This window comes from Zonotrichia albicollis, chromosome 20 (assembly GCF_047830755.1).
Source record: "Zonotrichia albicollis isolate bZonAlb1 chromosome 20, bZonAlb1.hap1, whole genome shotgun sequence".
NCBI lineage: Eukaryota > Metazoa > Chordata > Aves > Passeriformes > Passerellidae > Zonotrichia > Zonotrichia albicollis.
Genome location: NC_133838.1, coordinates 9983832 through 9996346, shown reverse-complemented (window position 1 = coordinate 9996346; position 12515 = coordinate 9983832). Strand labels below are relative to the sequence as shown.

General features: G+C 44.7%; 1 protein-coding gene across 2 annotated transcripts in view; it reads right to left on the bottom strand.

The window, feature by feature from the left end:
• The window catches only part of CSMD2 (CUB and Sushi multiple domains 2), a 326447-nt gene that overhangs the window by 292289 nt on the left and 21643 nt on the right, over positions 1 to 12515 (bottom strand). For both annotated transcript variants that reach the window (XM_074555673.1, XM_074555674.1), the window contains exon 3: positions 8365 to 8581. In XM_074555673.1, the coding sequence (XP_074411774.1) occupies positions 8365 to 8581 (217 nt within the window). The remainder of the gene's footprint in view (positions 1 to 8364; positions 8582 to 12515) is intronic.

Below are 12515 nucleotides of genomic sequence, written 5' to 3'. Positions count from 1 at the left end.
GCCCTCTGCTTTATTTATCCTTCTCCTTAGCAAAAAGAACCGTAGTCACCTTGGAGACAAGAGGCAGTGACAAAGGAATATTGCACTGGGCCAGAGGTGACTCAACACAAACTCCAAACACGAGCTCTGTGCATTCCCAGCTGACAAATGCTGGTTTTCCAGGAATTTCCTTACCAGGACTGAACTCCTGGATTTTCTCTTTACCAGAACTGAACCCCAGAATTTTTTCTTTACGAGGACTGAACCCCAGGATTTTTGTTTACCAGAATTCAACTCCTGGATTTTTTTCTTTACCAGGACTGAAACCCAGAATTTTTTCTTTCCTAGCACTGAACCCCAGGACTTTTCTTTACCAGAATTCAACTCCTGGATTTTTTTCTTTACCAGGACTGAACCCCAGGATTAGTTTCTTTACCAGAATAGAACTCCATGATTTTTTTCTATACCAGGACAGAGCCCCAGGAATTTTTCTTTACCAGAATTCAACTCCTGGATTTTTTCCTTTACCAGAACTGAACCCCAGAATTTTTTCTTTACGAGGACTGAACCCCAGGATTTTTGTTTACCAGAATTCAACTCCTGGATTTTTTTCTTTACCAGGACTGAAACCCAGAATTTTTTCTTTACGAGGACTGAACCCCAGGATTTTTGTTTACCAGAATTCAACTCCTGGATTTTTTTCTTTACCAGGACTGAACCCCAGGATGAGTTTCTTTACCAGAATAGAACTCCATGATTTTTTTCTATACCAGGACAGAGCCCCAGGAATTTTTCTTTACCAGGACTAAGCCCCAGGACTTTTCTTTACCAGAACTGAACCCCAGAATTTTTTCTTTACGAGGACTGAACCCCAGGATTTTTGTTTACCAGAATTCAACTCCTGGATTTTTTCTTTACCAGAACTGAACCCCAGAATTTTTTCTTTACTAGGACTGAACCCCAGGACTTTTTCTTTACCAGAATTCAACTCCTGGATTTTTTCCTTTACCAGGATTGAAACCCAGGATTTTTTTTTCTTTACCAAGATTGAACTCCAGGATTTTTTTCTTTACCAGAACAGAACCCCAGGATTTTTTTCTTTATCAGGCCTGACCCCCAGGATGTCATTTCACCCCAAATTTGCATCTTTGCAAGCCACAGCAACACTGGGGGAACTCTCTCCTCCCTTTTTGTCACTTCCTCTCCTCCTCCCTTTTTTGCCCCTTTCTCTCCTCCTCCTTTTGCTGTTTTTAAGATCAAAAGCTTTGTGCTCGTGATTGGTAATTAAGTACAAGTCACCCAGGCTGCTTTTTCAAAGAGTAATTAAAAGGTTATCAAGAGAAACATGCAAGGCGCAGGTAATTCCTGCTGCAGCTGTAATTAGGTCAGCCCGGAGATAACTCTGCTCTTATCACAAGGATCACATCATCTCCAGGGTTCAGACCGAATCCTTCAACTTTCACTCAATTAAATCTGGCCCAAGACGTGGTTCTGAATTGCTCACGCAGCAGATTGACGGCAATCCTTCTCCTCCCTGTTCAGCCACTTGTCAGGGAAGAGGGATGAGGATCTGGGAGCAGCTTGAGGAGGCACTGGGAGATGTGGGACGTGAGCTGCAAGGGCAGCAGGGCCCCTGCCAGCAGCGGGGTTTGCACAGAGCCCTGCTGGGAAGGATGAAAGTTGGACAAGAAGGTCTCACAGATATGTGTGCTTGGCAGAAAGATTTTTTTTTTAAATGTAAAATCTGAAGAAGGAATAGAAATTAAAGCAAGGTTTGATATAGAAGAAAGGAATTGCTGAGCCAGTCTCGCTGGATAACCAAGGAGGCAAAGGGTGTGTTAGTTAGAAGGGGTTTTTATGGATAAACCCACCCCAAACAAGAAGATGTTTTTACCAAGCACAAAGACAGCACAGGCAAACAAGCCTGCTGATGTGGCAAGTAGAAAAAAAGCTCTCAGAATTTTCCACTGCAAGAAAACTGAAAAACAACTTCTAGCTTAAACTGTAATGTGCTGACTTTTAGTGATTGGAGAACAGTAACATGGATATGGTAATTACAGCAGTTATGATAGGCTGCAGATAAAAGTTAAGGTATAGATTGGTCCTGCTGTAAGAAGATGCTCAGCAAAGAAAAGTAAATAATGCATTGTGACCAAAAGAAAAGTACAGAATGCACTGTAACCTAAACCAAAGGGTCTCCAGGCCTGCCTGCAGCTGGAGCCGACAGCTGTGGGCACAGCTCTGTCACCCACCACCCTGAATTGCTGTAATGTCTTGGATGTACTAAACTGCATTTTGAAGAGCCCCTGAAGTCCCACATCTCTCATTTTGGCTCTTACAGTGGCGCCCAACGTGGGGCACCATTAGTAAGAGCTTGAATGAGGGCTGTGGGTCTCCAGGCCTGCCTGCAGCTGGAGCTGACAGCTGTGGGCACAGCTCTGTCACCCACCACCCTGCACTGCTGTTATTTCTTGGATCCAATAAACTGCATTTTGAAGAGACACCTGGAGTCCCACATCTCTCATTCAGGCTCTTACTGAACCCCACTGCAGTAATGACTGCAAACGTGCCCCCAGACCCTGCACAAGCGGGAATTTCTGCAGGTTCCTCCCAGATGTGTCGATAAATTGGAATTTGTTGTTGCTCCCAGCGATGCCTGTGGAAATGTGGGCTCTGCAAGGCTCTGGGAGTTTTTTTCCTCTGCATGCACAGCCTCAAACAAACATTTTTCTCAAGCAAATAAACCCAGCATCACTGAAATGTTTTGTTTGAGCAGGGAAGAGACCAGAGGATGACACAATTTCCTGCCCACAACAGGTGGGAAGGGAAGCCCAAGGGTTGAGAGAGCCTGAGAAACCCCAGCATTGCTCAGCACATTTACAAATGAGGAGTCTCTGCTGGTAGAAACATCCCATGTTCTGTCCCCTGGGCTTTTTTTTAACATCTCTGGAAGGAAAAAAAAAGAAAAAAAAATCTGATTTTCTAAGCTGACCACTTCCATTTGGAGTGTAAATTCAGCAGGTCTCACTGGGAAAACAGAATTAGGGAGCTACAACCACCGACTCACAGGGAGACTGTAAATGTGTTTTCCTTGGATCTGAGTACAAGCCCGAAGCTTCAAATCAGGGAATTTGCAAGTGATTTATGATTCTCACATTAAAGGGGTGCTGCAAATTACTGGCAGATGAAAAGCTGGGGGAAGCCACGTGGCTCTGTGGTTGCCCACCCTGGGGATGCTGTGGAACAGGAGCCTGCCACAAAGAGGTGCAGAGCCTCTCCCGAATCCCACAGCAATCTCAGAGCCACAAAAAAACCCAAGAATTCAAATTGCAGTCAGGTCCGTGCTGAGTTTCTGAGCCCAGCACAAAGGGAAGGCAATCAGGAGGGGAACCTGATTGGAGCGACCTGGGAACAACGCCGCAATCACAGGGCACAAAGGGAACTGGGCAAAGAATGTTCTGGAATAACTGCAGGGCTCCACAGCATCCCACAGCAGCTGGGAACTTGGGGGAAGAGGATTTGGGAAGAGTCTGGTCTGGTGTAATGAGATCAAGACAAGGGGAAGTCCTGATAGGAAGCAAAATCTTGATGTCCCTCATCGTGGAAGAGAAAACTGGGCAGCCACCAAATATAATTATTATAATTATATTGTTATAATATTGTATATTATGTTATAAATATAACTATATACATGATATATTATATATTATACATTATATATTATATATGATATATTATATATTATATAATTTTATATTATATATATTATACTATATATTTTATATAATTTATTCTATATTACAGATCTTATATATTATATGATATATTGTATATTTTATATTCTATATTATATACATTATGTGTAACATTATAATATATAACGTTATAATATAGATAACATTTTATATTATAACAATATATATAACAATATATATAATATATAAAATATATATATGAATAATATAACATTATATATTCTAGATATTATATTATTATATATTATATATTATATATTATATATTATATATTATATATTATATATTATATATTATATATTATATATTATATATTATATATTATGATTAATTACAATTATATCATTAATATAAGAATTATAATGATATAATTCCAATCTGCACCTCTCAGGTTTCACAGAAAATTCCCCCACAGTGGTTCCTGCTGGAAGCCAGGAGCTGGGAAAATTCCAATGGACAAGGAGGAGAGTTCCAACTGAAAAAAGGGAATTTTAGGTTATATATATGGAAAAAATCCTGCCCTGTGAGGGTTGGGAGGCCCTGGCACAGTGTAGTAAACCCCTCAGGTTTAGCCAGGGCCCCTTGGAGAATAGAATGCTGACACAGCGGCAAAGAAGTTTCCTGTCTCCAGGGACATCCGCCTTGTACCTTATCCCTATATCCATGGAAGGCAATATTGTGTTAAACCCTACCATTGGTCACTTATGGTCACTCTAACACCTTTGCCATTGGTCAGGATTGGATCCAGGCCAAGGGTATAAAAGTAGCACACTGTACCCCTACTAACTGGGAAGAAGAAGAGCTGAGACCCCTCAGGGACCCTCCAATAAAGCCACACTCGTGGAACAGCCAGCGTCTTCTGCTTCTCCTCTCTCTGCCGTCTGCTGGAGCCTTAGGCCAAGGGAAAGCTACCTAGCAAGCAAAGCTGAAATCACAAGAGCTGCCTGATCACTAAGAGCTGAATATTCCCTGCTTGCTGGGGGCTGACCCGCGGCCTTGGTCTGAGAGCGAGCTGGCTTCTGGCACCCAGTCCCCTTGGGGACTGAGCTCTGGAGCTGGAACAGCTTGCATAGGATACGACCAAGCAAGGCTCATTTAGCACAGGTTGCCCAAAAAGCTGTGGCTGCCCCTGGATCCCTGAAGTGTCCAAAGCCAGGTTGGACAGCCTGGGGCAGTGGAAGCTCCCTGCCCATGGCAGAGGATGGAATGAGATGGAATTGAGCTCCCTTCCAACCGAACCCACTGCAGGATTCTAAAAACCAAACGATTCCAGAGAAGCTGAAAGAGCAAAGAGTTGGAAATGAGCTCTGATTTCAGCAAACAAAGCAAAGTCATGGCACTGAGAGATGACAACAGCCCTGGATGTCTAAATTAAGGCACTGAAAGCCATTTAATATTCACGTCCTCATCGCAAACACGCAAGGCAAATTCCCTAATATCCAGTAAAGCTGTTTATTAGCAAATGCCTCATTGGATTAGGGCTGCTCTTATTCTATTAGGGAACCTTCACACCACATTAAATTGCAAGACAAGAGGGTGTTTGCCAGCACATGATGAACACAACATTAACCCATTCCCACTAAATCCTGGAATGGTCTGGGATGGGAAGGACCTCAAATGAATTGAGGATGCTCAAAAATAGAAGTTTGGGAGGGGAAAGCAGCAAAGAAATCGAGTTGTCCCCTCTTTTCCCCTTGCTCACAGCTCATTTTGGGTGAGCTGTGATGAGTGACACGTGGCCATCCATCTTCAGGGCTGCACCTCGGTGATGGATGGAGAACATTTGGAGAGCAGGCAGGAAAAAAAAGCAAAATTGATGGGCATGAGAAAGAGAAAAAAGAGAGAAAGAGGGAGAAAAAAGTAACCCAGTGTTAGGAAACGGTTAAGAGTTTAATGAGGTGAGATTGATGTAATTATAAAAATAATACCTGGGGTCTCCTGAGGTGGAAGGGTCCACAAGGACCAGGGGACACCCCAACAATCCCACCCTGTGCATCAGAGCATTGCCCAAACACCGAAATTGGTGAACAAGGAGATGAGACATGAAACAGCCCAAAGGAGCCAGCTCCAGGTTTGGAAATTACTAATTATTACTTAGAACTAAACTAATTAGAAATTATTAATTACTAATTCAGAAATGTCCATGGGAAAAAAAGCAAATGTCCAAGGGAAGAAATCAAATATCCACCATGCAGGAGTTCATCTTTGCCCTCTCTAAGTGCTTTCAAACCTTTAGCAATCCCTCTCTTTATTTGCCCCCTTTATTCCTAATTCCAAATTATTAATTATTAATTAGAACGAAAACAAATTAGAAATTATTAATTACTATTCCAGAAATGTCCAAGGGAAATAAGCAAATGTCCAAGGGAAGAAATCAAATATCCACCATGCAGGAGTTCATCTTTCACTTTGCTGAGCCCTCCCCAAGTGCTTTCAGACCTTTAAAAATCCCCCCCTTTATTTTCCCCCTTTATTTTTAATTCCTAATTATTAATTAGAAATTATTAATTACTAATCCAGAAATGCCCATGGGAAAAAAAAGCAAATGTCCAAGGGAAGAAAACAAATGTCCAAGGGAAGAAAACAAATGTCCACCATGCAAGAGTTCATCTTTGCCCTCTCTAAGTGCTTTCAAACCTTTAGAAATCCCTCTCTTTATTTGCCCCCTTTATTCCTAATTCCTAATTATTAATTAGAAATTATTAATTACTAATCCAGAAACGCCCATGGGAAAAAAAGCAAATGTCCAAGGGAAGAAAACAAATGTCCAAGGGAAGAAATCAAATATCCACCATGCAGGAGTTCATCTTTCACTGTGCTGAGCCCTCTCTAAGTGCTTTCAGACCTTTAGAAATCCCCTTTATTTGACCCCTTTCTTTCCCTTTCCTGCCCTAAATACACTCCATTTCCTGAGCTCAGAGCTGGAACATTCCCAGGTGAATTTTGCTGCTGGTTCCACCCCCAGCTCCCATTCACCTGCCCAAACTCACCTGAATTTCACCAGGGAGGCACAGGGGGAACATTTTCTGCCTCCTCACCTTCCCAGCTCACACTTGGGGGGTTCCCTTCTCCCACTTTTATTTACAAGCAGAATATTCTAGTGAGGATCTCAGAGCAGCAATAACTTCTCACCACACAAAGTTTCCTCAGCTGGATTTTACCCCCAAATTTTCCACCTTTCCATTATCCCCAAAGCAAAGCACCGAACCTCCTGATTAAACAGCCAGGTCCCATAATTAAAGTGATTCTCAAGCACAGTTGCCAAATGAGGAGATGATTTATTTGCATAACTGAAATAATCTACATAAAGAGCTGATTTCCACCAGGGTGCAGCTCAGATGTTCCACTCGGGTCAGACAAGACACTGAGGTCAATGGATTTGTCCTGAACTCGAGGGCTTTGAAGGAAAATCCGTTTCCAGAATTCTGGATTCAGAATTCCAGGGATTCAGGGCCTGGATGCTGCCACAGCAACACAGCAAAATCAGCCTCCCACAAAACTTTCTTTAACCCTGGAAGCCTCACTGGAGATGCCATGGGGAGTTTTCCTACAGTGGATTTGTCTTTCCAAACCAGCTGTGGGAGGTAAAACCAGCACTGGGAAAGAAAAGAAACAATGGGAAGGATTCCACTCACTGATGAATGGAAAAAGAGATTTGAGTTTACACATAAACTTTAGGTTGGCTGAGAAATGAACACTGAAAGGTGAAAGAAACAACGGGGAAGAAAAAACCCCTAAATTCTGTAAGAATCAAAAATTAAAAGGGAGGGTTGTACATTAGAGGGGAATCTTTGGGATCAGGTGTTCTGGGGAGTCTGGACCTCTCAAGTACCTCAGAAATGATGGGGAAAAACCCCTAAATTCCATAAAAATTAAAAATTAAAAGGGAGGGTTGTACATTAGAGGGGAATATTTGGGATCAGGTGTTCTGGGGAGTCTGAACCTCTCAAGTACCTCAGAAATGGGGAAAGAGAGAAGGGAAATGCAGCTGGGAAATTGGGATAGAAAGGAGGCTGCGTCCTCCAAAAATGTGAGAGATCCCAGGGGATGCCCCATGGCCTCTGCCTTGATTGGAATAAAGTTCCAGGACTCCTCAGTCTCCTTTTTGGACATAAATCTCTGGTGTTTGTGGATTAATTCTCCTAACACTACTAAACTGGATTATTGAACACTTCTTACCCCAATGAGATCCAGCAATGGGAGGGAATGCAGCCCTGTCCTGCTGCTGGATGCACTGAGGGTTAAGGAAGAGCCCAGATTTTTTGGGAAAACCCACAAAGGCTTTGGCAGAGCTGTCACTGAACCCCACAGTCCATCCTCCCATCCAGGAATCTCCTCTGGGCTGAGGGAAGCTCTCTGCACATTAACTCTGCTTCCCTCCTGCTCCATTTCCCAATTAACTCCTCTGGATGTCTGGGACGAGCCTGGCTAAATCATTACTGTCAGGAGTTCAGAGAAACATTTCAAGCCTTATCAAGAGCTAAGAAATCAAAACAACTGTAAGAACTGCTCATGGAGAAACGCTCCCAGTTTATTGCAGCATCAACAATCCAAGGGCAGATTTAATCCCAGATTTAAGGGCAGGAATGGGGGAAATGTTGATAAACATCACTGTAATGAACAACTGTACCTCGTTCTCAGATTGCCCTGCTCAGGCAGCCCATCGTAGATGGATAATACATCAAAATCTTCCTCTAATGCAAAGGACTGGAAAACGAGCTGTATCCTGTTCTGCTCCTCAGCAGTGATTGTCCACGTGCAGTTTGCATAATTGGGGTATCCATAGGGAAAGCCTGGGCTCTGTATTGTCCCGTTTGGGCCCTGCAATGTGTGACTGCAGTTCTGGGCTGCCAAGAGAAAAACACAAAAGCACAAAGTCAGAGGTGAGCATTGAATGTTGTCAGCATCCCAACAGAGCACACAGGGCTCTCCCCAGCTAGAGAAGCAGAGAAAAGGAAAATCTGAGGATGGAGTTTTGGCCTCCTCCCTGCAGGGATGTGGAGCCCAACACGGGGACAACGACAGAGCTGAGTGTCCCTTTCTTCCCCAATTCCAGGACAATGCCAGACCTGACTCTGTCCCTTTCTTCCCCAATTCCAGGGACAATGCCAGAGCTGACTGTCCCCTTCTCCCACAATTCCAGGGACAATTCCAGGGACAATGACAAATCTGACTCTGTCCCCTTCTCCCCCAGTTCCAGGGACAATGCCACAGCTGAATGTCCCTTTCTTCCCCAATTCCAGGGACAATGACAGAGCTGACTCTGTCTCCTTGTCCCCCAATTCCAGGGATAATGCCACAGCTAAGTGTCCCCTTCTCCCCCAATTCCAGGGACAATGCCACAACTGAATGTCCCTTTCTTCCCCAATTCCAGGGACAATGCCGGAGCTGAGTTTCCCCTTCTCCCCCAAATCCATGAACAATGCCAGAGCTGAGTGTCCCCATCTCCCCCAATTCCACGAGAGCTCACTGTCCCCTTCTCCCCCAGTTCCAGGGACAATTCCAGAGCTGATTCTCTCCTTCTCCGCCATTTCCACCTGGCCACAGGCAGAAGAGCTGAGTGTGCAGGCAGTGCCACATCCCCCCCTCACCCTGAGAAAGCAGAAGGGACCCCAAGGAGTGCCAGGCTGAGCCACCAAGGCTGCCTCAAACCTGTGAAATCACCTGCATGGCCAAAGGTCAGCCACAAACCCGTCCTGACTCCAAAAAGAGCAGGACACAGTGCAAGGTTTGACCAAACAAACCGTCCTGTAAGGTGCCCTCCAACCCTGCCTGGGAATGGCTCACTGGAACAAAAACCAGCAGCACTCACACCCCTGTTAGCCCTGATGGGGGCACACAGGGCAGAAATCACTGGGCAGGCCCTGCCTTGGGGGGCTGCTGGTTCCTCTCAGGTTTGTGCTCCTCATTTTGCCTCAACACACAGAAAATCTTCAGTGAGTACCTCTGAGGAGCTGCTGCAAAGCTGCAGAGAACAAAATCCCCTCGTGTAACACCAGTGAAACACCTCAAACCTCCCTGCAATCCATTCCCCTCGTGTAACACCAGAGAAACACCTCAAACCTCCCTGAAATCCATTCCCCCCGTGTAACACCAGAGAAACACCTCAAACTTCCCTGAAATCCATTCCCCATTCCTGTAACAGCAGTGAAACACCTCAAACTTCCCTCAGATCCATTCCCTCCTCTCACACCAGTGAAATACCTCAAATCCATTCCCCTCGTGTAACAGCAGTGAAACACCTCAAACCTCCCTGAAATCCATTCCCCTCATGTAACACCAGAGAAACACCTCAAAACCTTCCTCCAATCCATTCCCCATTCCTGTAACAGCAGTGAAACACCTCAAACCTCCCTGCAATCCATTCCCCTCCTGTAACACCAGTGAAACACCTCAAACTTCCCTTAAATCCATTCCCCTCGTGTAACACCAGAGAAACACCTCAAACCTCCCTGCAATCCATTCCCCTGCCCAAGGTAGTCCCTGGAACACTGCATCCCAAAGGTAAGGAGGCATCCTGTGCATTTACAGGATAAATGAGATATTTTTTCTCTCTGGGGACACAGGTACATGAATGTGTTTTGGGAACAGCCTGAATGACAAATTCCCCTCAGCCTTTTCCTCTCCCTTCACTGCTGCTGTACCTGGGTATCTCACAACTCACTCCAAACTGCTCCAATCCTCACTGCTTTAGTGCATTAATTCCTCCACACAAAGCCAAATTCCAGACAGCTGAAGGGTCAATCCCACGGCCCAAAATCTGAGTTTCACCTTTATCCCCTGAGCTGCTGCTCCAGCTTTTCCCACCCATGCTGCATTGTTTACCCTGCTGATGGGGACAACAGAGGCTTTCAAGTCGAAATGCATTAGAGTAGAAATTACTTCTTTGAATTCTCCTTGCTTTTTTTTTTTCCCCTTCTTTTTTTCTCAAAGGCATTTGCACTTCTGAGTGCCAAGCAGCTACAGGTACAGAGCTGCAGAGTGGTGCTCATTAAAGGCAATTATAATTAGATTGACCTACTTTGGGTGCAAAAAACGCTCCTGTGGAACTTCTCCCTGCAAGACAGAGTTTTATGAATCTGAGACAGCCCATCCTATTTACTACCCAGGGAATCTTTTTGTAGCACGTTTATTGGATCAATGAGAGGCAGGACAGCCCCACAATCCGCCAGGGATTAAAGTGAGGGAGGCACAGGATTCCTTGCCTGGAGTATTTTGCATTTCTGTAGCACCTGGCTTTTTGTCACCACACAAGAGACGAATCCGCCTCCCTCCTCCACTTGGGCTCCATTTCTTTTGGGGAGTTCACTGGGAAAGCTCAGTGCCAGAAAGCTGCACAGGAGTGGGAACGTTCCTGTGATCACAGAGCAGTCAAATGAAGCCCAGTTTGGTTTAAGAACCAAAGATCCACGAGCCCTGTTCTCCAATTCAGTCGAATCCTTTCTCCAACCTCAGCCACGCTCAATAAGCAGCAGGGGGATATTGAACTGTCCCTCCTGCTCATTTTTATTTTAATCATAAGTTCATCAGAACAATTTAAGGCAAATGGGAAATTAAAGGGGCTGTATCTCTCAATTTCCTGATGGTGTAAAAGCTACCAAGGCTGCACAAAGCTCAGGAAAAAGATTCAAGGTCACAGACACCATGTTCCAAACGCTTCCAAGGTCAAATGGAAGCTCCAAAATCCACAAACTCAGCCCATCCTTCCTGTGCCACAAATGGGCATAAATCTATCTGAAAGAACAAATAAATAATAGAAAAATAAGGCAGAGTTTTATGATGTATCCAATCAATCTACTGAAATATTTGCATGTTCACGACGTTGACCCAGAGGTGCTCTGGGCACAGATAAAAGAAAATTGCTTATTGCAAACAAAGCACAGCTTTGCAAAAGCTGCCAAACTGGGCAGTAATGTATTCTGTAATAGCTGTAATAGCAGAGGACTTCATTTATATTGGACATTGCTGGAAAAAGTCATCAGGCAGGGAAAGAAATCCGGGAAGCTGAGGGAATTTATGTGTTCTATCATTTGCTTCCAGGTCTGAGTTAGTTCAGCTCATCCTTGACTGACAAAACCTTATCTGAAATTCAAAATTTCTCCTGTGAAGATTGCAGAAACAATTCCCTTTATCCCTTTGGCCCAGGAGCACAAACAAGCAGAAAGATATGAAAGGGCAGCGCTGGTGCCTGTGCTGTGCAAGTTCCAGGTGGATTTGGGGTTGACAGAGGACAAAATTCTCCCAAAATTTCTGGCACTTTCTTCCCATCCCAAAGTCTGACAGGAGGCAGCTTGAATTCCTCCCCGAGAGATGGGGATGCTGCATCATCATCCCCCATAATCTGAGGTTTGTTCCTGGGGGTGTTCCAGCTCCTCATCCCTTCTCCATGGGCTGACATTCCAGAGGGTGGGACCCCCCGGGCTCATCACAGGGATGGGTTTGTGGGCATCTGTCCCATTTGGGAGGGAGGGAAAGCAGAGCTGAGGCCAGGCTGGGCTCTGCCAGCACCTCCCCTCAATTGTGGAGAGTGCTTTGCTGGGAGTGGGGCCCTGAAATGAATCCCTCAGCTCTGCTTTGGTGCAGGAACTGCAGACAAGGACAAGGGATCACTGAGGGCATCAGCACTGAGGGGATCAGCATTGAGGGAATCATAATTTAGGAGATCATCATTTAGGGGATCATCATTTAGGGGATCATCATTTAGGGGATCACCATTTAGGGGATCATGATGTAGGGCATCAACATTTAAGGCATCATCATTTAGAGGGATCACCATTTACA